Consider the following 23593-nt stretch of genomic DNA (forward strand, 5'->3'; position numbering starts at 1 on the left):
TTTTTAATTTTGAAATGCTTTACCAAGCTGTTAGTTTTATGCTGTTACTCGTATGAACTCTGGTAATCAAAAATTATTTTATTGCTTTATTTAAGGACTTCTGTTACTTTTCTCTAGATGAGGTGGCATAAGTTGAATAAGTGGTCAAGGTTGCCAAACATGTTTATTTAACCTGGTCCCCAGAATTTCAAAAGAAATCTGATGAACATATTTCCAGGTACTGCCAGAAGGAATTATCTCTGGAGATGGTTTTGAGTTAAAAGATGAGTTGGGGTAAATGTTAACTGATGGAGATGACAGAAATCAAAAAATGAGAACAAGAAGGTAAACATTTGTTTTGGTTTGTTTTATGAAGTGGAAGCCATTCCACTGGATTTCTAAGAAAAATATTGGTATATAAGGGCGGCACGGTGGCTCAGTGGTGGCACTGCTGCCTCACAGTTAGGAGACCCAGGTTCGCTTCCCGGGTCCTCCCTGCATGGAGTTTGCATGTTCTCCCCGTGTCTGCATGGGTTTCCTCCGGGCGCTCTTGTCTCCTCCCACAGTCCAAAGACATGCGGGTTAGATGGATTGGCGATTCTAAATTGGCCCTAGTGTGTGCTTGGTGTGTGGGTGTGTTTGTGTGTGTCCTGTGGTGGGTTGGCCCCCTTCCCGGGATTGGTTTCTGGGAGTGCCCTGTGTTGGCTGGGATTGGCTTCAGCAGACCCCCGTCACCCTGTGTTCAGATTCAGCAGGTTGGAAAATGGATGGATATTGGTATATACCAGCCTCATGGAATACTTCATTTATTATATATATTTTATTAACACACCTATTCATCCCTTTGTATTTTTGAGAAGTAATCCTGTTCATTTTGATGTTGTTGAAGCTTAATGATTCTCCAACCTGGAGTAGACAAGCTTTACCAGTGCATAATCACATACAATAAGCGCAGTAAATAGCATGACAGTCATGAGACTTTCTATGCAAGGTTTTATTTTAATTTTATTTTGCCATTTTTATCATAAATAAAAAATTATATCTTTACAGTATGCACTTTACTGGAAACGGATTTCAGTCAATTTCCATACCCGCTGTCACACACACTTGCACCTGAGCTAAATTAAGTTGTCATTCAATTAAATAACATTGGTCCTGCCAAATTAATTGTTTTAAAAATGCCATCACTTCTTATTGCAGAATAGTGCATAAAGAATAACTGGATCCCCAATAAAAAAAAAGGTAAAAACAACTGTTACTTACTTATCTTAGGTCGTCCTTGCATTGCATTATATTAGACCCATATAAGAGGCATGTTTTTTGACTCAGTTTTTTTTTCTGGCATGTTCAGTTCAAATTTTGCAGACAAAATTTTCTCATGCAGTTATATTTTTCTGCTAGATGAAAGTAAGACACAATGTGTTTCTCCATCCTGGATTAGAAAAATTGCTGTTAGATTTTATCAGAATATTCCTTTTGAATTTGGGATCTTGGGAGAGAAAGGGCAATGTTACAGACTTACCTTAAACATATCAGACAACCAGCACAACAGGAGAGTTTTAAGGAACATCTTAAAAATATTTTAATCAGAATGCTGTTTGCTTTCAGAGAGGAGGATGAGAATGTTGCATAAATGCAAACCCTTACCAGGGTCTGCTTCCTGTAGGTTAGCTTTCAGTTTTCAAATCATCATATACTTTTGTAGTCAAAAATGACTGCCAGAATACACTTAGCGGAGACTTTCAAGTACATCTCATTTTTTTTCAACATCACTGGTAAAATTCTTTTAGCTGGTTTTATTAATCTTTAACTCATCTATGGCCTATTCTGTTCTACTTTAAACTCTGAGCTTTTTTTTTTTTTACTTTTATCTGCATTTTTCATTCATTCCTTTTCCTTTTTCCTTTTATAAATACATGGTAAAATATTTATTTAGTTCATGCCCTATTTGCTGATCATTTTCAGTAATTTTTGTTCTTTACACATTTGTAAGGCCTCTTGAATTATTCTTAACTGGAGTAGTACTGGAAAACATGTTTGTGGTTTGTTTTAGTTTCAGCAGCAATTCTTTTTCAGCCTCTCTTTTAACCTTTCAAATACTTTTTTTTACTCCTTGCTGTGTGCTGTTTTCAGTATTCCTGTAGGTCTGCATTTGTTTACTGTTATTTTAATTTTCTTGTAGAGTTATCTTTTCAGTCTTACATTTTAATAATGCATTTATTTACAGTTTTAGACCATTTCCTTAACCCTTTCATTGTATTATTTTTATTAATGTGTTTATTTTGAGCCTGTTTTAGAATGTCTTGACGTGACACCATACCTTACCTATATTTGCAAAGTTTGTATTTTCTCATTCTTTGTTTTCAAGTTGTTTTCTCAAACCCTCAAAATTCTGCCCTCCATTTGTTTTTAGATTTTAAGGATTTGTTCCTGGATGCATTTGATGTAAACATGTAGTGATCACCGTTGCTCTAAAAATCAATCATTTGTGTTTTTTTATTCTATCTATTGCTTAACTAAATAGGATAACTGACAGCTTTAAGTGTGCCCATTATGAGCGAGTTGCTTGGGGTGAAGGGGTTCCCAGCTTGTAGCTGCTTGTACCAGGATAGACAAAGGCTCCCCTCAGCTTGAAACAAGTGACTTCATAAATTATCATCTATTTTTTAACAATGATATCAGGCATGTACTTGTTGAGGTGACATCTTTTAGGAATGGCCAATACTAAGACCTATTTCGAATACAGTCTTTGCTTGTCTTTCAGAACATTTTGGATAAACAATAATCTATAGTATAATAGTAGTATAATAGACAAGCATTAATATTCAGAGTAATGCTCAATGGGAGATCAATTAGTAAAAATCAAAATCACTTTAGCAGTAACTGTTCAAAACTTTAGCATATGACAGACATTTATTAATGTTGAGCTTGATTACCATAAGCCAGCTGATCCTCTGCTAACACTTGGAATGCTATAATATATAGAATTCACTATTTCAGACTGAATCATCTGAATTCACAATAGCCACCCAACCTGATTGATAAAGAATGTTAAATCTTAGTTGTAAGCTTCATTTGTTAGATGAAGGTCCATTAAGTAATTCTAACGCAATTTGTACTACCAGTGAAAAAAGATAACGAATGGATGTATTCTGGTTTTCTCATTCATATTGGGTTTAATAATTTTATGCAAATTTTAATTTTTCCTTGCTAATTATTCCATTGCTGCTTCCAGCTTATACATTACTTTTTCCTCAGTTACAGTCAAAAATATACCTAGGTGGAAACAAAGGAAGTTACAATCGTAAATAGAGTGCCATTGTGAAAATAGCAACATACTATATGAAAAAGACAAGTGTTATAAACTCATGTTTGTAGTACAAGTTTCAGCTTACTGTATATGAGGCTACCTCAGTAATATTTTATGTAGTTTTAGTTTCCACCAGGATACTTATTTAATTTCAGCCTGAAACTCACACATATAAGTCACTTAATTTGCCTGCATTCAAACTCTGCAAGTATTTCTGAATAATTTTACCATGGTTTTGCAGAATGTTGTGTGCTAGAGAGAGGGCCTTCCATGAGAAGAGGCAGCAGACTTCTAACTCATTTCAAAGAGGTTAGACGGCTAGATAAAAGCATGTAATGTTATTATGAGGCAAATGAGCAAATTTAAGGCCAGCCATTACTTTAAAATAAGTGGAATTTCTTCAGTGTTTCTGTTTTTACTGACAGATATGTGGTTTATGTTACATTATAAGGAAGAATCTAAAACAAGGCTGTGTTTTGAAAATGTTCTCTTTAATCTGATCCCCAGCTCTCCCCTTTTAATTTGAATATTTCCTTCTAAGACATAGTCAGAGATATGTATTCAAGGTGCAGGCAAGTACTGAAATTTTGTGGTGATGACAGATTCCACTAACATCTAACAAACTCACAGCTTGGAACCCTCAGGGTTTTGCTTGCACCATATACTTAAGGGGAAGAATGCTTTAGTTTAATTTCTATTACTTCCCCACATGCTTTTTCCATGTGTCATGTCTGTAGTGTCCCAGCACAGTGGACCCAAATCTTGGTAGGTAGGTGCAAGGCACAAGATGTGCTCGGTATATTTACAATATATACTGAGTAGTATGGAATATGGGTTCACAATTGAATCACTGTCACTCAGAGAGAGCTTATGTAGACATCACACACACTTCACCTGCAATGGTATTAAAACTTTGTTTGACAAGTGCACATCACCTCACTTGTAACTTTTCCGGTTTCACATTAAATATTCCTTTCTCCTTCGGTTTAAGTCCTGCTTATAGTCTCTATCTATTGATAAGTATTATTGTGCAGATAGCTTTAGAATATGTTAGAGCTGAAGGGTGTATGACTAAAAACTACAGCAAGTAATCTTGTACAATTGAGGGATGCATAATTTCAAGGTACACAGTGCATATAGCATAAGCAGTTCTTTTATTTTTGTTATTGTATCCTCAGATCAAATTTGTAAATATTTTATATTTTTTCTCTAATCCAGTATATTTACACTACTTATCACTAGTAGTTAATATATCAAATACTAGTTCTTTTTCTAAAATGTATGCATTGCCAGTTTTGTTTTAAAACAGTATTTGGAAATAAAATATGATGGTCTTCACTGTTCCAATCACAATAGCAGCATATTTTATAAACAAGTCATATTCAACAACTTTTCCGAAGGAAGAAGAAGAGGAAGAGAGTTGGAAGCAGTCCGTGACATGCTCCAATGAAGCCAGTAACTCAGTGTGGCATGCCTAGTCGCATGATCCAACAAAATTTGTCTTTAGTGATAAGGGCAGGCTGTGTGTGCATTAGAGCTGACAACCAACGAATGCTCACTTGGATATACAGTTCATATGATGCAGTGGTGAGGAATAAGGAACACGGGCTTTGCACCTCACGAACAGAAGAGAAGCTAGTGTGTCTTATGTTTTATGTTTTATGCACCACAACAGAATGGAAAAGGAAAAAAGGGGCAGAGGTTGTGACCAACTGTACAGTACCTGCTACCCAATTCATACATCACAGGCTCACGGGATCATTGGCTGTCACAGAAGGGGCAAACATGCAAGCAAGCAAGACTGTGATGAAGGGTCAGGATAAAGTAATGTGCTATGTGTAGTGATTTTCAGCCATATAAACTGACAGTCCAGTGACAAGCACTGGACATACCCCACGAATAATGTGACATTAGCTTAATATGTGAAGCAGACAAGGATGACATGATCAGTAATTTTTAGTCATCCATTTGATATTAATTTGATTGAGATCAGCTCAACATAGCTTGTCAATTCCTATTCACCTACCTTTTGCAGATTATCATTGTGTATACATTTGAAGATTGCAGAAGCATCACTATCAAACAGAGTATTTGGTAACTTATTTTACTTATCTATGCTTTGCAATGTAAAGATGTAAAGAAAAACTTTAAATATTTGTGTGGAATTTTATTCTTAACCAGCTTCCATCTTTGCTCAGGGTCTAGATGAAAGACTAATTTTAAAGTAGTTGCTGACCTCCGTTGTACTGATTACACCTCATAATTGTTTGCTTTGCTTGCTGAAACTGAAAACACTTAAACTTGTTTAATTTTCCTTTTGCTTCATGCTTTGCAAACTCAGAATAAGTCTAGTTCTCTCAGGATTTCTCTAGTGTTATTATTTCTTCCTTTTTTTCTTAACTAATAGACAGATAGATACTTTATGAAAGGGGAAATTCACATACTCTAGCAGCAGCATACTGATAAAGAACAATATTAAATTAAAGAGTGATAACAATGAAGGTATAACAGACAGACAATAATTTTGTATAATATTAATGTATACCAACCCCCCACCCGGGTGGAATTGAAGATTCGCATAGTGTGGGGGAGGAACGATCTCCTCAGTCAGTCAGTGGAGCAGGACAGTGACAGCAGTCTGCCGCTGAAGCTGCTTCTCTGTCTGGAGATGATCCTGTTCAGTGGATGCAGTGGATTTTCCATTATTGACAGGAGCCTGCTCAGTGTCCGTCGCTCTGCCACAGATGTCAAACTGTCAGGCTCTGTGTTTACAATAGAGCCTGCCTTCCTCACCAGTTTGTCCAGACGTGACGCATCCCTCTTCTTTATGCTGCCTCCCCAGCACACCACCGCGTAGAAGAGGGCACTCGCCACAACTGTCTGATAGGACAGCTGCAGCATCTTATTGTAGATGTTGAAGGACGCCAGCCTTCTAAGAAAGTATAGTTGGCTCTGTCCTTTCTTACACAGAGCATCAGTATTGGCAGTCCAGTCCAATATATCATCCAACTGCACTCCCAGGTATTTATAGGTCTGCACCCTCTGCACACAGTCACCTCTGATGATCAAGGGGTCCATGAGTCGCCTGGTCCTCCTTAAATCCACCACCAGCTCCTTGGTTTTGTTGGTGATCAGTTGTAGGTGGTTTGAGTCACACCATTTAACAAAGTCCTTGATTAGTTTCCTATACTCCTCCTCCTGCCCACTCGTGATGCAGCCCACAATAGCAGTGTTGTCTGCAAACTTTTACATGTGGCAGGACTCCGAGTTGTATTGGAAGTCCGATGTATATAGGCTGAACAGGACCGGAGAAAGTACAGTCCCCTGCGGTGCTCCTGTGTTGCTGACCACAATGTCAGACCTGCAGTTCCCGAGACACACATACTGAGGTCTATCTGTAAAATAGTCCACGATCCATGCCATCAGGTGTGAATCTACTCCCATCTCTGTCAGCTTGTCCCTAAGGAGCAGAGGTTGGATGGTGTTGAAGGCACTAGAGAAGTCCAGAAACCTAATTCTTACAGCACTACTGCCTCTGTCCAAGTGGGAGAGGGATTGGTGTAGCATATAGATGATGGCATCCTCCGCTCCCAGCTTCTCCTGGTATGCGAACTGCAGATGGTCGTGGGCGTGGCGGACCTGTGGCCTCAGGTGGTGAAGCAGCAGCCGCTCTTCATCACATGTGATGTCAGAGCAACAGGCCAGAAGTCGTTCAGCTCACTAGGATGTGATACCTTTGGGACTGGGGTGATGCAAGATGTTTTCCAAAGCCTCGGAACTCTCCCCTGTTCCAGGCTCAGGTTGAAGATGCGCTGTAGAGGACTCCCCAGCTCCAATGCACAGGCCTTCAGCAGTCATGGTGATACTCCATCTGGACCTGCTGCTTTGCTGGCACAAAGTCTCCTCAGCTCTCTGCTCACCTGGGCTGCTGTAATTGTGGGTTGGGGGAAACTCTCTCCTATGCTGGTATCCGCAGAAGGATGGGTGGAGGGTGCAGTACTTCAAGGTGAGAGTGGGTTAGGGTGGGCAAACCTGTTGAAGAAGTTGTTCATTTGGTTTGCTCTCTCCGCGTCTCTCTCATTGGTGGCACCCCGCTTCGAGCTGCAGCCAGTGATGATCTTCATCACATCCCACACTTCCTTTATGTTGTTATTCTGCAACAACTTCTCCAGCTTTCTCCTGTACTGCTCCTACACCGCCCTGTGCTGGACTTGGAGTTCCTTCTACACACACTTGAGCTCATGCTGATCACCACCTTTAAAAGCCCTTTTCTTCTGGTTCAAAAGGTGTCACTTGTAATCCATGGCTTGTTGTTAGCATAGTAGCGTACTGTTCTTACTGGAACTACAATGTCCATACAGAAGTTGATGTAGTCAGTAGTGCAGTCAACAACCTCCTCAATGTTCTCACTATGTGACACCTGCAGGATATCCCAGTTCATAGTTCCAAAGCAGTCTCTCAGACTGGAGTACCAAAACAACACAATATTCCATATAAAGTGTTCAAAGTGCTCTTTGTAACTTAAAGGAATACTCCACCCACCAATGATGCTCTATGTACTGTATCTGTTAGTCTCCCTACATTGTTAGTAGTGGCAGCCAAAAAAACAGGCGCTGGTTCTCCATTCCTGGTACAATGGGTTTAAGTCATGAATCAGATTGATCAGAAGCAAACTGCAATATGAAATTGTCCATAAAAAAAATCTCATGATTCATGTCGCATAATACAAATTTCAGGTACCCAGACATATTCTAAACGTGTATTTTTGTTAAAATGTTTTAAATAAACCATTTCCAGAAATTATGTTGTGAGTGACACTGACACATACTTGAATGACATCAAACTTTAAAACTAATGACCCGTCACATGCTCATTTGTTGGTCAGGAGTCTTTGCCCAGTAATTGCTCATTCATTGCACTTAAAGTGATACTAATATTGGTCTAGGAGGTGTATAATTAGTGATTAAAGGATAAAGAAAAGCATGTGGAAGTCTTATCAAATGGAAATTATGCCTCATGTATGTGCATATCTGAGATGCTTCAACAAGAAAAAATGGTCATATTTGGGTGAAGTATTCCTTTAAGAATAATATCCCTTGATAATGTGTTTTAAACAGAGTGCTGTATAAGACAACATTGTAATCACACTGTCTGGATAAGGACAGTGATTAATTTGCTACAACTCTTAAGTCCTCCTCAAGAGATGCATTTATATGTTTCAGCAACCTATTATGTAATTGAATCTAATAGTATCTTTATTTCCTATGAAACATATTACATTAATTTACCTCTACTTACCCTTACTTTACTTTCATCTGCCACAGATCTGATCAAGTGTTATATGTCCATAATTATCTAATGGCTCAAGTATCTTCCCGTTGCTCCTAGTTTGCCATGGTTCCTGTAAAGCTTTTTATTTATATTCTTACCAATATTATTTATGTTTATTAAAACAACAGCAGCCCCGACACTGACACCTGAAAGACACCAATTTTAACATCTCCTAATTCATGAAAGGTATCTCTTATAGTAACAGTTTTCTTGGTGTATTGGAATCAATTATCCTTCCAAGTCCTGTCTACACCCTGCACTCCCACTTCTTGTAGTTCAATCATAAACTTTGTATTTTAAGTGGTAACTTATCAAAAGCCTTTTAAAAAATCAGTATAAATTAAATTGTAAGTTTCCCTCCGATCAAATGATTTTGTAGCTACCTCATAGAATTCTACCATATTAGTGACACATGATCTGTCAGAACGTTATCTTGACTCATCACAGTTCTAATAAACAGACCGTATCAGCAGTTATGAAAATATAATTTATGAACTTCTGTATAAGTTTCTGAAGCCTTAGTAGAGCTGCCATATAGTGGTCTCTGCAAAGATTTTTATTTAGGAAAAAAGCCACCTCTAATTATGATGATTTGGGTTTAGAGATCTCTGTGCACTCTCATTTTATACTTTAAATAAGCATAGCCTTTACAGAACTGTTGGAATCAGACTTCATAGAGGAAAATGTGCTTCCATAATTCTAGAATTAGTTAACCATAATAACCAAGAAGTATGTGTAATGTGCAAGACAGATTGATTTTTTCCATTTATTTGAGGACCTTTGCACAGAAAACATTTAAGTACTTGCAAAAAAACATTTTGTTAATTTTCTGTTCACTTTTTACATACTGTGTAACAGTTAACTTTCTGATTCTGTAGTAGTGTTCAGTTAGCTAGAACTGTCTCCCACACATGTCAATCTATCCATCCCATAACTATGCCTTGATGAAGGAATAAAAAAAGTTATTTTCAAAGTGTGTTATCTAACTAATCACCCATATATGCCATGCTTTTCTAGCGGCACTAGCTGGTAGTCTCTTGTGCTATGTGACTTAAAAAAAATGGTGTCAAACGTACTGCAGAATGCTTGGTGTTCTTAGCAAATAAGCAAACAGGCAGTAAATAATTAAGTACTAGACTATTGTGTCATGAGTGTTGCATTGTAACCGAAGTATAATTCTGAAGTGTTTAATATGTATTTCTTTCCTGAAGTCTTTCGCTTTTTTCTGGTAGTTGTGTGTTTTATTTACCACCTCTGATTGCATAACACAGATATGGAACTTGCATTGACGCTAATTTTGTTACTTGCTGACTAAAACGAAACTAAGTAATGAAAACTGCAGGCCACACCCAGCTAAAAAAATGTGTCAATATTCTCATTAACACAGTTTTGCAGGTATTGTGATCTCTTAGTCAATACATCTTAATCCTATAATGCTGTTTACAAAGCAAACAAGAAAATAAAGCAAAACAACACAAGATAAAGAGCTAATTCTTGTAAGAGACATGCAGATCTGCCATTCATTAATACAGCAAAGCCAAGCAAAATGACACCTTTTATTGGCTAACTAAAAAGATTACAATATGCAAGCTTTCGAGGCAACTCAAGCCCCTTCTTCAGGCAAGATGTAAACATTGATTACATCTTGCCTGAAGAAGGGGCCTGAGTTGCCTCGAAAGCTTGCATATTGTAATCTTTTTAGTTAGCCAATAAAAGGTGTCATTTTGCTTGGCTTTTCTCTACATTCATAATGGCTAACACGGTACAACAACCTAGTACTACTTAATACAGCAAGAAAAGTAGCAGATGTTTGCTTAGGAAATTCAACAAGTCAGAAATGTGCAGTTGCCAGCAGAATTTCAAAAAGAATGAAAGGATAAAAGTATAATAAATGAGTACATGTTAATGTAAAGATATTCTGCTTCACAAAAACACCTCCTTCTATTTTCTTACCCTTTCCAGCCACCCATCCCTCCTAAACTATTACCACAGAACTTGTACAATTGCCTTCTAGGTCTACACTCATTCACAGAGACCACCCGTTTACGTTGGGATAACTATTATGCTGTCACCCTTGAAATTATTCCTAAACTCCAGGGCTGTAAATTGTAGTTCCTGTGGAACTACAACACTGAGCTCTCCTTTCATTAAAGGGGCAGGAATCCATTATCATTTCCAGACACCTTCCCGTCTTTAGTCATCTGTGATTCTCTAGCATTTTGGGGAAATATTGGCTTCCTCCCAGTCTATGGTGCTCTCTCTCACTCGGTCTAGTGCTTGCAAAGAATTTTCTGCTGGAATCTACTTAACCCTTCACAAGACTTACAGCCTCTTAGAAGACCCCTGTCAATTATTATTGCAATGCAGAGATGCTTTGCAGTCAGTAAAATAGGTTCCTTTCTCTTGAGGTTCTATTGTAAACTACATTTTAGAGAGGATTGTAACATTGTGGAAAATACATTGTGCTATATAAAAGATTCACTGAACATGGCTAATGTCCAAAGGCTTAAGATTGCATTAACAGTACCATGACTGCAGGAATATGTTTTATAGAGAAAGATTTAAGCAAGGATTATTTGCCCTTCTGACTTGCTGGTGTGCTGTAATTTCCATCATTGGTTTGGATGACACCCGAAGGACCATTCTTTTTCCAAGTTTTGTTCAACTTATGACATTCGGATTTTATTGCAGAGCAAGTCTGGTGATTTTGGAGTTTCAGTTTCAGGAGCACTCAGGCCCAATTTAGCAACGTAGGTTGTGAAATCTGACGCGAAACCTGCCTGCTGGTATAGAGAGAGGGAGTGGTCTTAATGTGTGCCATATATGCAGTGACTATACTAAGGGCTGCACCCATTTGTGCCTTTAATTCATTGTATTAAAGGCTGAGTTGCTAGGTGTTATCATTTACAGGCATGTTTGCAGTGAATAAACTGTCATGCAGAAAGGAGAACTCCCAAAACACCCCTTCTTGCATAACAGAAGTGGAAAAAGTAAATGCCTCTTGCACACCTTCATACCTGACAGTAGACACAAGATAAAATGAGTTACATCTCTGTGGACCATTACATTTTCACATCTGGCCATGAAGTGTCCTCGTCTATTTGGGTGACCATTAACAGAGGCATAACTTTATAAGAAGACTGGATATCCAAAAAGATTCTTCCAGTTCTCAGTCCTTACACCAATGGCTGTTTTATAAGCTTAAAATAGTATTCCAGTACTTGGAAAAACTGGTAACTTCCACCGTCTCCATAAGGCTTTTCAAAAAGATTGCATTTGTATAGGTGAAATTTTCCATTATGTGACAGACTAGAAAACGGAAGATTAGGAAAAAATGCTGTATGTCTGAGATTGGGGGGGAGAATTGAAAGTTAAGGTAAAGAATGCAGTTAGGACTTATAAATCCATATATTAAATATAATCAGATGCAAGCTTGTGAAATTGTACTAATTCATTGTCTTTTAACTCTTTTTTATTTTAACTTTTAGTTGCTGTGATTATTTCAACTTGTCTTTATTTTCTGTTTTGCTTTTAGAATTGTGCAGCAGATGTTCGGAGTAATTCACTCCCAAGGACCCCAACCCCTCCAGGCCGATATTCACCTCGTAGCCCGGGGGATAAAACACCAGATTCCTGGGTATCAAGCAATTCACCTAGAAGGAGGTATCTTTCAAAGCCTGGTGCTGTCTAAACTTGCAGAGTGTGTGATGTGCAAAAGTCAAATTAGCAACCACTTTATTGCAAATGTCACAAATACTGATACATTATATCAGTACTAAAAATTATCAATTTGTCTTTTTGAAGGGGTATAGTGTGTTAAGCCGATTCCATTTGTCTCTCATTGATTGGTGTTCCTAATCCAGGGAAATGAAACTAGGGCTGCGCTAAAAGCTTGAGTTCACTGATGATACTGTACATCTTTAAGGGTTAATAAGGAATTGTTAAAAGCCATGCCTTTTGGTCAATCACCTGAATGAAAGCCCCTTCTAAAACACTTGAGTCTAATCATATAGTTTTAAAATAGAATGTTAAAATATTTTTGTGTTATCTCCTAAAGATTATGTTTGAAATTGGCAATTTTAAAACTGAACTGTTCCTTAGATTTCATTGGAAATAGATAATTGCTTGATTCACTTATTTTTTGTATGCACATTATGTAGAAAAATATGTTGTTTAATGATATATATACAATTATATACAACTAGACATTAAGCCCGTTACAATAATGGGCGCTAGAACAGTAGTGCATAAACATTAGTAGGAACAGTCTATATTAAATGGCAAAGGACCTTGTATGTGGCTGTAATATGCTTCACTGTATTGTGTGCCTTTAATTTTCTCTCTCAGTAATACTGGTTTGTATTTCCGTAAAATGCCTGTAATTTTGTCTGACGTGTTGGGGGCGGGCACATGAGCAAGCAGTGTGCATGCCTTGAGAGCGAGGGTGGACACAGGAGGAGGGTGAGAGTTGGCGGGCAGGGCTCTGTCGTGTGTTTCCCATGACACGGCAGGAGAGTTAGACTGTGTGGTCGGGGCTCTGTTGTGCGTACTTCATGGTCGGGCGACTTGGTCGATTATATATACAGTGGAACCTCGGTTCACGACCATAATTCGTTCCAAAACTCTGGTTGTAACCCAATTTGGTCGTGAACCAAAGTAATTTCCCCCATAGGATTGTATATAAATACAATTAATCCGTTCCAGACTGTATGTAAATATATATTTTTTTTAAGTTTTTAAGCACAAATATAGTTAATTATACCATTGAATGCACAGCGTAATAGTAAACTAAATGTAAAAACATTGAATAACACTAAGAAAACCTTAAACAGAGAGAAAACTAACACTGCAAGAGATCGCGCTATAGCCTTATGACCCGCTCGGTAAAAACACTTTTTTTAATGAGTTTTAAGCACATGGAAAAAAATGAACATTTGAAAAATCCGTAATTTAATAAACAACCAAGAAAAGTAACATTGCAACAATGCACGCGCGCGCCTGTGTGTGTGTGTATGTCTCTCTTGCGGGCCTGCGTGTGTGTGTGTCTGTCTCTCGCGTATGTGTGTGTCTCTAAGTGCACGCCTCAGTGTCTCTGTGTGGGTGTGTCTCTCTTGCCTGTGTGTGTGTGTGTGTGTTTGTGTCTATCTGTCTCTTTCTTGCACGCGCCTGTGTGTGTGTTTCTCACGCGCACCTGTGTGTGTGTCTGTCTTGCACGCGCCTGTGTGTGTGTCTGTCTCATGCACGCCTGTGTGTGTGTGTGTCTGTCTCGCGTGTGTGTGTGTGTGTGTGTGTGTGTGTGTGTGTGTGTGTGTCTGTCTCGCGCGTGCCTATATGTCTGTCTTTGTGTCTGTGTCTGTTTCACACGCGCCTGTGTGTGTGTCTGTCTCTCACGCACCTGTGTGTGTGTCGTTCTGTCTCTCTCTCTCTGCACAGGAAGAGACGGAACACGTGCCGTGTGGCCCCGTGTAATGCGCACTTTACCAGAAGACACACACACACAGACACCTGGACGCACACAGGGGTTTTATTAAAGTGGATAGTTACACAAACACACATAAGGGTTTTCCAAAACAATTTATATTTTCTGCACATCGTCTTATTTACCAGAAAATGTTTGAAACTTGTTCTGTGATTAGTTTGAAATGCCCTATATGCCTTTGCACTAATGTAGAATAATCGTCATCCTAGAACTTGTGTAGTTGGCCTTCAAAATTGCATGGTGCAATGATTTGTGCTTTAAACAACAGGCTGCTGTAGAATTTCAGAAGTAGGATTCAGTAACAATCATTCACAGTAAAACATGTATACGGAGACATTGCTGTTAATAAATACACTATTAGTCGCTTTGTGAACTGAGAGTTCAGAGAGAAACCATGCACAATTCATTGACATGCCTTGCTCTGTCCAGACAGCAGCAGTGGCCATTCTGGCTTTGCTTCAATATGCTGATAAACTCTTTGGTAAGAACCAACAAATAATGATCAGAAAAACTATAAGGGAGCTCTGTCTTTCCAAGGGAAGTGTGAACAATGTCAATTATGTCTTGTAATATTCAGAAGCTTGAGCATGTTGGGTTCCATGAAGTCTAATCATCAATAACAGAATATTCCAGAAAGAAATATGTTCAAGCTTGTTCTCCTACCATGAGACTGAGATTGAAAGTTTTTTCTAATAGATCATTACTGGAAATGAAAGGTTAATCCTTCTCTTTATATTTGAGACCAAATGACATTCAGTGGAATAACATCATCCAACTTCTTGAAAAAACAATATATTTCAGGTGTCACATTCAGCAGTAAAAGTCACTCCTACTAATTTTTGGATGATTTTAGTCGACATTATACGATATGGTCAAACCTTTAAGGTACATCTGTACAGTACATTGAAACATTTAAAAAGTTGTTGATTCCTATAAGGAGAGTTTGCTCTTAAAGAATCTGGCTAAAATCATTGTTCAACACAATAATTCAGTGTCAATCTGCCGTGTCATGGCTAAGCACTGCCCACCAGTTGCAGATGTAGAACATTTGTGCTTCAAAGATGCTATCCCAACTCTGAGAGCAATAAAGAGAGGAAGACATCTTTCTCTAACCTGCATTGCCACATTTCCAAGTGGGAAATGTCAGACTGGCTGTCACCCAGCCCCATGCTCCTATGCATGCCTAGATTGTACAGATGTATTTCAATAGTTTAAACTTACCTTTTCTTGGTTTAGATCAAGTGATGATGGCCTAGCTCAAATTGTCCGCTGAACAGTGGATGTTGAGATACGTATGCAACTTGAATTTTGTGAAGTATTTATTTGCACTGAAGTCTATGGTGCAGTTAATTAGTGATTTCTCATGCTAGTGACACTGATAATCTTACCATCTTACCATGTACAACATATACTATATAATTCTTGATGGGGGTTTCCACTGCCAGCCACCTTTAAAATTAGTTTAATCACAGCACTTGATGTTTTTTGCAACAGTACTTTCAAGTTCTTGATATTCCCCATTAACTTAAAGTATTGATGGACTGTTTCTCTTTAATCAGTTGAGTTTTTCTTCTATTATTTACCACTGCAACTATAAATAATGGCCTTCTATAAAATATTTATGCTGGCAATACCTTGTCACAACACACATAATTGGCCCAAATACATTAATGAGGAAAGAAGCTCCACCAGTTAGTTCATTTTTATAAAGAAGTATACGTATTATCTAGGATGATATGATGAATGTGGCTCAATGTTTTTCAACTATACGTTTTATGTTAAAACTATTTTACTTAGAAGAAAAAATTTTAAAAAATATTGGAAAATAATTAAAATATTTTGTTCCTGAAAGAAATTCATACATACAATAGTGTGACCTGTAGGGAGTGCCACTGAGCCCCAAACCTCCCACACAACAGTAGTCCCAGTTCAAAAGAAGTGCTTTTAGTATACACAGTATCTCCATACAAGCTTATTTTGTTAAAAATACAGCACAGTACAACTCTTTTTCTTTTCCTTCTTTCTTACTTTTTCTCAACCCTCCATTCCTCCCAGGTGAGCACCCAACTCCATCTCACCTGAGTAAGGTGGAGTGGCTTCCTTTATACTGGGTCTGGGGAGTCAGGTGCCATCATAATATATCCACAAAGCCCCTTCGGGCCAGGCAGAACCTGTATAAAACAAGGAATGATCCTCCCCGCAGCACTCCCTAGCTGCTCCCAAGAAGCCCAGCTTAACTTACCCTTGGCACTAAAACTCCATGCAGCCTTATAGATTTGCACATGGCAGATCCACCAGAGGGACAGTACCACTTAAATCACACAGGGACAGCACATGTTCCCAGAAGGCTGCTTCCCTCCATCCATCAATGATAAAGGCTTTCTGGCCAGGTGAGGAACCAAGCATCACCGGCGGGCTGCCAACAAGTCTGTGTCCTCTGTGACACTAGGCAGTTTGGTATACTGTATTTGTCTTGGAAATAACTGGCAGGTAGCTAACCATAATCCTTTACATCAAAATGTTTTTAAGGAAAAATGCATTCAATCAGGTGTGTCCATATTTTTCATTGATGCTGATACACACAGCATAAAGAATTTAAGGACTGTCAGATTACTTGATAATTCAGATTTTAATGTTCATAGTAAAAAATAACTATGCACTTGAATGTAGATTTAAAACTTTATTATGCTGCATATTCAGTTTATTTACTAGCATTGGATTCTACCAATATGTTTTTATTTAAATTTTTACATTAGTATGCAATTGTTGTATTGTGACACTAACGTGCAAAACATGTTCAGCATTGTTTAACACTCAATGAGGAGAAAATTCCATAAAATTTATGGAATGTCCTGCATTCCCTCACCTACAAGTAAAGAAAGGCACATTTCTCTTTACTCTCATATTTCTGTAATACACATAAGAAAACCAGGCAAAATTAAATCACTCATGATTGCAGAAACCCATTAATGGCACCTTAATGAATTTTCCAGCCATGATGTGACACCTGAAGTAGGCAGTCATGATATTACTACCAGTCTCACTTTCACAAGGGGCCAGACTATTCTTTTCTAATGCAGAAGCAATAGCAATTTAAAAAATCACTCACATACACCTGAAGACGCAGGAGTTGTTATTTGATAGAAAAGCATATACAAAATACTTTGAAGGGGCAAGCTTTCAATTAGCAGAAGGCTTCCCATTTCACTAATGACAGTACAGTACAGTTGGCTAACCAATTAAGCAATATTAAGAGGCGGATCCTAGAAGTGATGTGCAGAAAGAAAATCTAAAAAATGCTTCATCATTGTACAGCATGTTCAGGTTAACATGAGTAATATGATGGTGAAATTAGCGTGAAGTAAAACAATTGCTTTTATATAGTCTATTTTCAGTTTTTGCCTTTAAATGTAATTAATTTTTAATGTGTTCCAAATGTAATCAAGCATTGATGCACAAGCATTTATATACTGTACTAGCCATCGCCCGCAGCTCCGCCTGTGTAGTAGTGAAACAGGACAAACTTTAAAAATCAATAAACAAATAGTTATCACTAGCTAAGCAGAGGCAAGGTACACTCCAAAACGTGGCGACATGTAGACCAACTCGAACAGAGGCTGGCACATGAGTGAGGAGGCTCCTGCCCGGCTCCCTGCTCCTGACGTCATGCATGCCCCTCCCCTCGGTCCACAGCCTCTGTCTCGGATTAGCGTAAATATATCGCTCCTGCAAATAAAGTATAAGTAGTTCTCTCATTCACTAGCTAAGCAGAGGTAAGGTACATGCCCCAAGGCTTACGTGTGAGTGAGGAGGGCCCCGCCCCCTCCTCTCAGATGCACACAAATAAATTGGTACCAAAAGCGAACTATGATACTTAGTGTGATGAATGAAGTCACTACATCAACCGGAATGTTCAAGCAAATTATAGGAAAAAAAACAATCAAAATCCATTAAGTAGTTCTCTTGTGAAAAGCAGACAGACGTTGGATTTTATATATATAGAGATACACTTCTATAAAAAGTTATGTGGAAAAAAAGCTCAACCTCTTTCAATTGTGTGGCTTTACATATCAGGACACATTTAACAATTATATAGTTTGCATTAAAATATAAAATTAGATTTAACATCACTTGACAAACAATATATAACATATAATTTTATCTTTTTTCTTCATAAAAGCTAAGCCAACAAGCAAAAGCTGTATACAGTTTAAAGCTACTCGATAAATTAGCTATTGTAAACCTGTGCTATTTACTATCTAGGGTTAAAGTACAGAATTATTAAAACATTATACAACATTTACGAGGGTTACTTTGGTTTAATTATAGAGTTGTTATAGTACAAATTTTGAATAGTACCCCATTCAAACATTAATGTGTCCTTTTTATTATAAAAAAGCATGTAATTAAGTAACACATTATACACTTTGTTTGAGTAAATATAATCTTTTATGGCTTCTGCCCTGGTAAAAGTATAAGTGTGCGTGTGTGTGTGTTCACCCAGTTGCTATGTCTCTGTCATTCCAATAGATGGCACATAAAAATTTTTAGTAATAAAATGCATTGTGATTGTCCTTCTAATAGATTGGTGTATCACAAACATTAACACCACTTTTCTGAATTCCATACCAAATGGTGTGTGACAGATATACATTGTATTGTGCAATGCAAACATTAACACAGAGGTCTACATTGATTACTTTGATTTCAACCCTTCTTAGACAAATAGCACAGGTAGTAAGTTATTTAATTGCATCTGTACATGAAAAATTATAACATTTAAATAGCGAGTCAGAAATATATTTAGCAGTTTTCCTATAAATATACTAAATAATTTAGCATGTGCAGTTGTATATACTGTTCTGTGTAGAATACCAGTACATGCAATATTGAAATCTGATGTGTTGGACTATGAAGGCTTTACAGCAAGAATCTAAACCGGCTTCTTTTTAGATTCCACAATATTCTCCTCTACTGAGACATGTAAGAATGCAAAGCCAAAATATCTGACAAGATTGTGACCATCAAGACACGAAATTATATCTTCATCACAATGTTTCTCTTTTTCCACCTTTTAGTCATTACCATAAATGTTACCCTGTGAAAAGTGTTTGGAACATTTTTAGATCGAAATTCCATATTCTACATGTGTGCACAGAAACAGAAGAGCATCTGCCAGCCTAACAAACACAGTATTGTGAAATCATTTAACAGTCCCTTTGGAAGATACTTTGTAGTTAGTACAGGGAAAAATATTTAAAGTGGCTCTAAACATCTGTGAACTTTGCAGCAAACCTGGAAGAATTGCAGGCTAAAACAACGAGAATTTGAATGAAATTGCAATGAAGCAGAACTAAAAATTGATCTAAAAGCACATTTAACAGACTCAGCTTTGCGAAATGAAATATAGTCCTGGTAAGCTCTGGAGGAAATGTTAACTCTCTTGCACCGTTCTTGTTTTGTGTGTATGTGTGGATTGCTTGGGTCATGGCTAAAAGGAATTTTAAAAAAGGTATGTGGCCTTCGAAGACCAGGAATTGGATATGCTGCTGCTACAGAACATTAAAGTCTCCCTGCGGTATCATCCAGCCCTTATAGTGATGTGTTTAATGACCTGACCCAGGAACAGGAGGGTTAAAATAACAGTAGAAGACATTTTAATGAAATCCACATGGCTGAAATTTGATTCTTCCCGGGACATTTCATCATACACATTTGTGATTCTTCATGTCCTGTTAGCACCACCCTGAAAGATTGTGACTCCGCTGCCATGGACATCACATATTCTGGCCCTTGTGACAGTTAGGCGTGTCCTTTACAACACAGCCTGTGGAGGTTTTTTGTCTGATTTGTAAGGAGACCATCTGCTGTTGTGAAATGTGAAAGAATTCATAACAGTGGGACTTCCACATTTACATCTATTTATTTCTCTCTCTTCTATTCATAGTCAAATCAGCTCTATTAACATACTATACTGCTAACGTATTAAAAAATGCAGTTTATGCTAAATATAACAAATTATGCTCTGCTCCAAAATTAAAAATAATTAATAAAATACAAATACTTTTGAATCTTGCATACAGACACACAAGTGTCTTTATTTTGCTAACTTAATCTCATACTGATCATCCTCCATTATATCTCGTTGTTTGAACTGGCTCCTCCCCTCCATTGCATCTTTGTAGGAACACAGTATTGCCACTTCTTAGTTGAAGGCCCCACTGTGACCCATGGTGCCAACAATCCGATCCAAATAGTAAATATACCATGTTTTCATTTTTTAACACTTTCTTTGTTTAACTTGTTGACTAAATTTTCCCATGGTCTTTTTTAAGTTCATTTCCTTTATTGCCATGCTCTGTAAAATTATCAATTGTTATATAAAGTGCATTTCAATAAGTTGCCTACAGTCTGTTTCTCAGGAAGATTCCTTCTGTCAGTTTTCTAAGGCCATATTTGGAGCAACAAGGTGACACTGTGATTAGCACTGTGGCAGCATGAAGAGACTTAAGTTTAACTCCTAAGCGGCTTCCTTCCACATCTCTGGTTTTCTTTTGACATTTTAAAAACATTTGGTGTTTTAAAAGCTCATTGGTGTTTGTCCGTGTGTTAGATGTGCACGTGAGAGAGCCCTGCAGTGATCTTAGCACCTTGTGCATGGTTGGTTCTTGCCTTGAGCTTATAACATACTGGGATGAGCTCCAGTCCCTGCCACCTCAAACTGAATTATTCAGTATGCAGTTTCAGTAATGGTCATTGCTTTAATGACCTGCTGCTTTTAGCTGAAGATGTCCTTTTAAACTCCCAAGGAGCTGTTGTCCCTGTACAACAGCCTTGATCCATGTCATTGCTTCTTACTGTGCTGTGTGTCTTTTCTTTGACTGAAACTGGACTCTTTCCTTGCCATGTTTGTTTTGTTCTGCATGTTTCTATCTGTGTCTTCAGCTTATTGAGTTAGGAATTGATCCATTCAAGAACACAAAAGAACTACTTATGTGGATCTGATTTTGTGAACAGACAGAAGCAGGGGTCTCATCTGCCTTTTTAGCATATCAATCTAAGACAGCTGCACCTGATCAAACACAGCAGGCGAGTGAGACACAAGTGCTAATGAGAGGGTTTGACTAGCAATCCCTTTGGTTTCCCCTCTGTGTCTGTGTGCATGCGCATTTGGCACTGAGCCTACATGCCTGATTATTGTAGTTATTTCTTAATCACCTGACACTCCCGCCTTTGGCCGCCTGGCTGGAGCCCATTATGCTGCTCACCTACTCATCCAATCGAAGCAAAGATTTTTGCATTAATAACAGACCGCCTCTTTTGTTACCTGAGCCAATAGCAAGCAATCCCAAACAAACTTTGACTCATATCTGAGTGAAGCAGTGTCGCTGGATGGTTTAGTTTGCTCTGGAGGTTGTGAAACCTTGATATCCGGCTTCAGAGAGTGTGAGTGAGTATACAGCATTACCCATCCAGGACCCCTGGTAAGTCTATGTTGTAAACTGATTTATGAGTGAATTTAAGGGACAGGGCAGTCACTATGCTGGTGCAGGAGTGTATGAACAGCTGTGTGTCTCTGGGACTATTTTTCACCCTTCTGCATTTCTGGGATTCATAGTTGGGGAGAGATTTACTTAGAAAGGGAGTTAAGCCTTTTAGTCTGCCATCAGCATCTATGTTTAATAACAAAACTAAGCAGCCTGTCAGATGGATTAAATTACTCACATTTAGTTCAGGAACAGTTGCATTTGGTATTTTTATGTTTGATGTATGTGAACATCTGGCAACAGCTGATGTATCTGTCAGTATGCAGCGTTTGCAGTGTTCATTGTTGCTGTAATTCAATTTCTGAGGGTTTATTTAAAGACTGAACCTATGCAAGAACCAGCGTCTAGTCCTGGGTCACCATAACAGTTAAAACAGTAGTAGCGTTTTGTGCTGTAGGTCAAAATGGGCTTTACTACTTCTTTAGGAGTCCACATTGGTTCAGCTTCAGCTAAGTACTGTAATAATATATGTATTATATACATCTTATATAGCATCTTTCTTAGTATGATCCATTGCAATATGGACTATGAAGCAATTGAGACCACTGAATCAGTGAATATTTAAAATTAGCACCAAAGAAGCTCTTTGGATAGAATTGATCCACACATGCCAAGTGGGTACCATAAAAATGAGTGTTTACGAAGAATTACTTTTGGATAAAAAAGCAGAATTACAAGATCTTGTATATAATTGGTAATAATTATATGACTTATTAGGTGTGACACATTTATTATTGCTTATGCCTTCCAGCCCTGTGAAGTTGCACATTTTCACCCATAACCATGTGGGTCTCCTCCTACATATAAAGGATATGGACATTGAGCTTAATGACAACCCTAATTGGCCTGGTGACATGGCTATTTGCAATAATTATAAAGTGAAATTTTAAGTATTAGTTTGATAACTTGCAGAAAACACTGCAAAGTAACTTCACCAAGATCCATTTAACACCACCAAAGCTGATCCAAAAAAAAAACAATCCCTTTGTACTCTCATATTATACTGAGAAAGATAAGTAATGACTGCAGATCCTTGAAACGTTTTATGTTGAGCATGTCATATAGCTAACCTCACTACAGAAATAAGGGCATTTGATTATATTCTTTATGCACACCACAACACATGAAGATTGATTTACACTACAGAGTCCTGTTCAGAAGAAATTAAGTATAACACATAAAACTGGGACAACTGAAACATCAGCAGCTAGTACTTTGTACATAAGACATTAAAATTATGAAATTCCTAAGGAATGTTAGGTTAAGTGTGGAGAATTTTCTGCACCTTCAACAATGCTTTAATTTTTCTGTTCAGTGCCATGGCTCTGAACAGTTACTGTTTTTTTATATCAAACAATGACTTGAATAGTTTCTGTTCTGCACATTTCCAAACCAGTTGATATGCATTCTTTAGAGATTTGTAATTAATATTTTACTACAGATTGGGTGACTTTTTGATTACCAACCATTATGTAGTCCCACCATTACAGGCTTGCAGTGATTGGAGCCAGTTTTAGTAGCATAAGGCTCAAGACAGGAGCTAAACCTGAACAGTGTGCCATTCCATTGTAATGTATACTCACTCATACAAAGTGCATTTTGGGTTGCCATTTAACCTAATACACAAACACACACACCCCTCACACACCTTTGGGATGTGGATGGAAAACCACGGTACCTGTTGAAAAACCCACACAGTTTCCAATTTTACACAAGAGAGTGTTCAGGCAGTGTAGATATTGCGATGCAGCTCCACTAAACACTTCATTACACAAGTTGTTTGATTACAAATATTTAGTAGAAATGTATATTTTGAAAATTATTTGGATTACACTACCAGCTGGGAAGTGCACTTTGGCTACATCCCCGCAGTTTCAGAATTGGTGTTACATCAGTAGAGGAGGCTTCCAGACTGAAGCATTGGTGCACCTACTGCATCTCTAGGTC

The 23593-nt window shown here is 37.9% G+C and overlaps 1 protein-coding gene across 2 annotated transcripts in view; it reads left to right on the forward strand.

The window, feature by feature from the left end:
- Positions 1 to 23593, forward strand: part of pdlim2 (PDZ and LIM domain 2 (mystique)) — a 158930-nt gene that overhangs the window by 125428 nt on the left and 9909 nt on the right. For both annotated transcript variants that reach the window (XM_039769618.1, XM_039769619.1), the window contains exon 7: positions 12156 to 12283. In XM_039769618.1, coding sequence (XP_039625552.1) covers positions 12156 to 12283 — 128 coding nt within the window. The remainder of the gene's footprint in view (positions 1 to 12155; positions 12284 to 23593) is intronic.

Source organism: Polypterus senegalus, chromosome 11 (genome assembly GCF_016835505.1).
Source record: "Polypterus senegalus isolate Bchr_013 chromosome 11, ASM1683550v1, whole genome shotgun sequence".
Classification (NCBI taxonomy): domain Eukaryota; kingdom Metazoa; phylum Chordata; class Cladistia; order Polypteriformes; family Polypteridae; genus Polypterus; species Polypterus senegalus.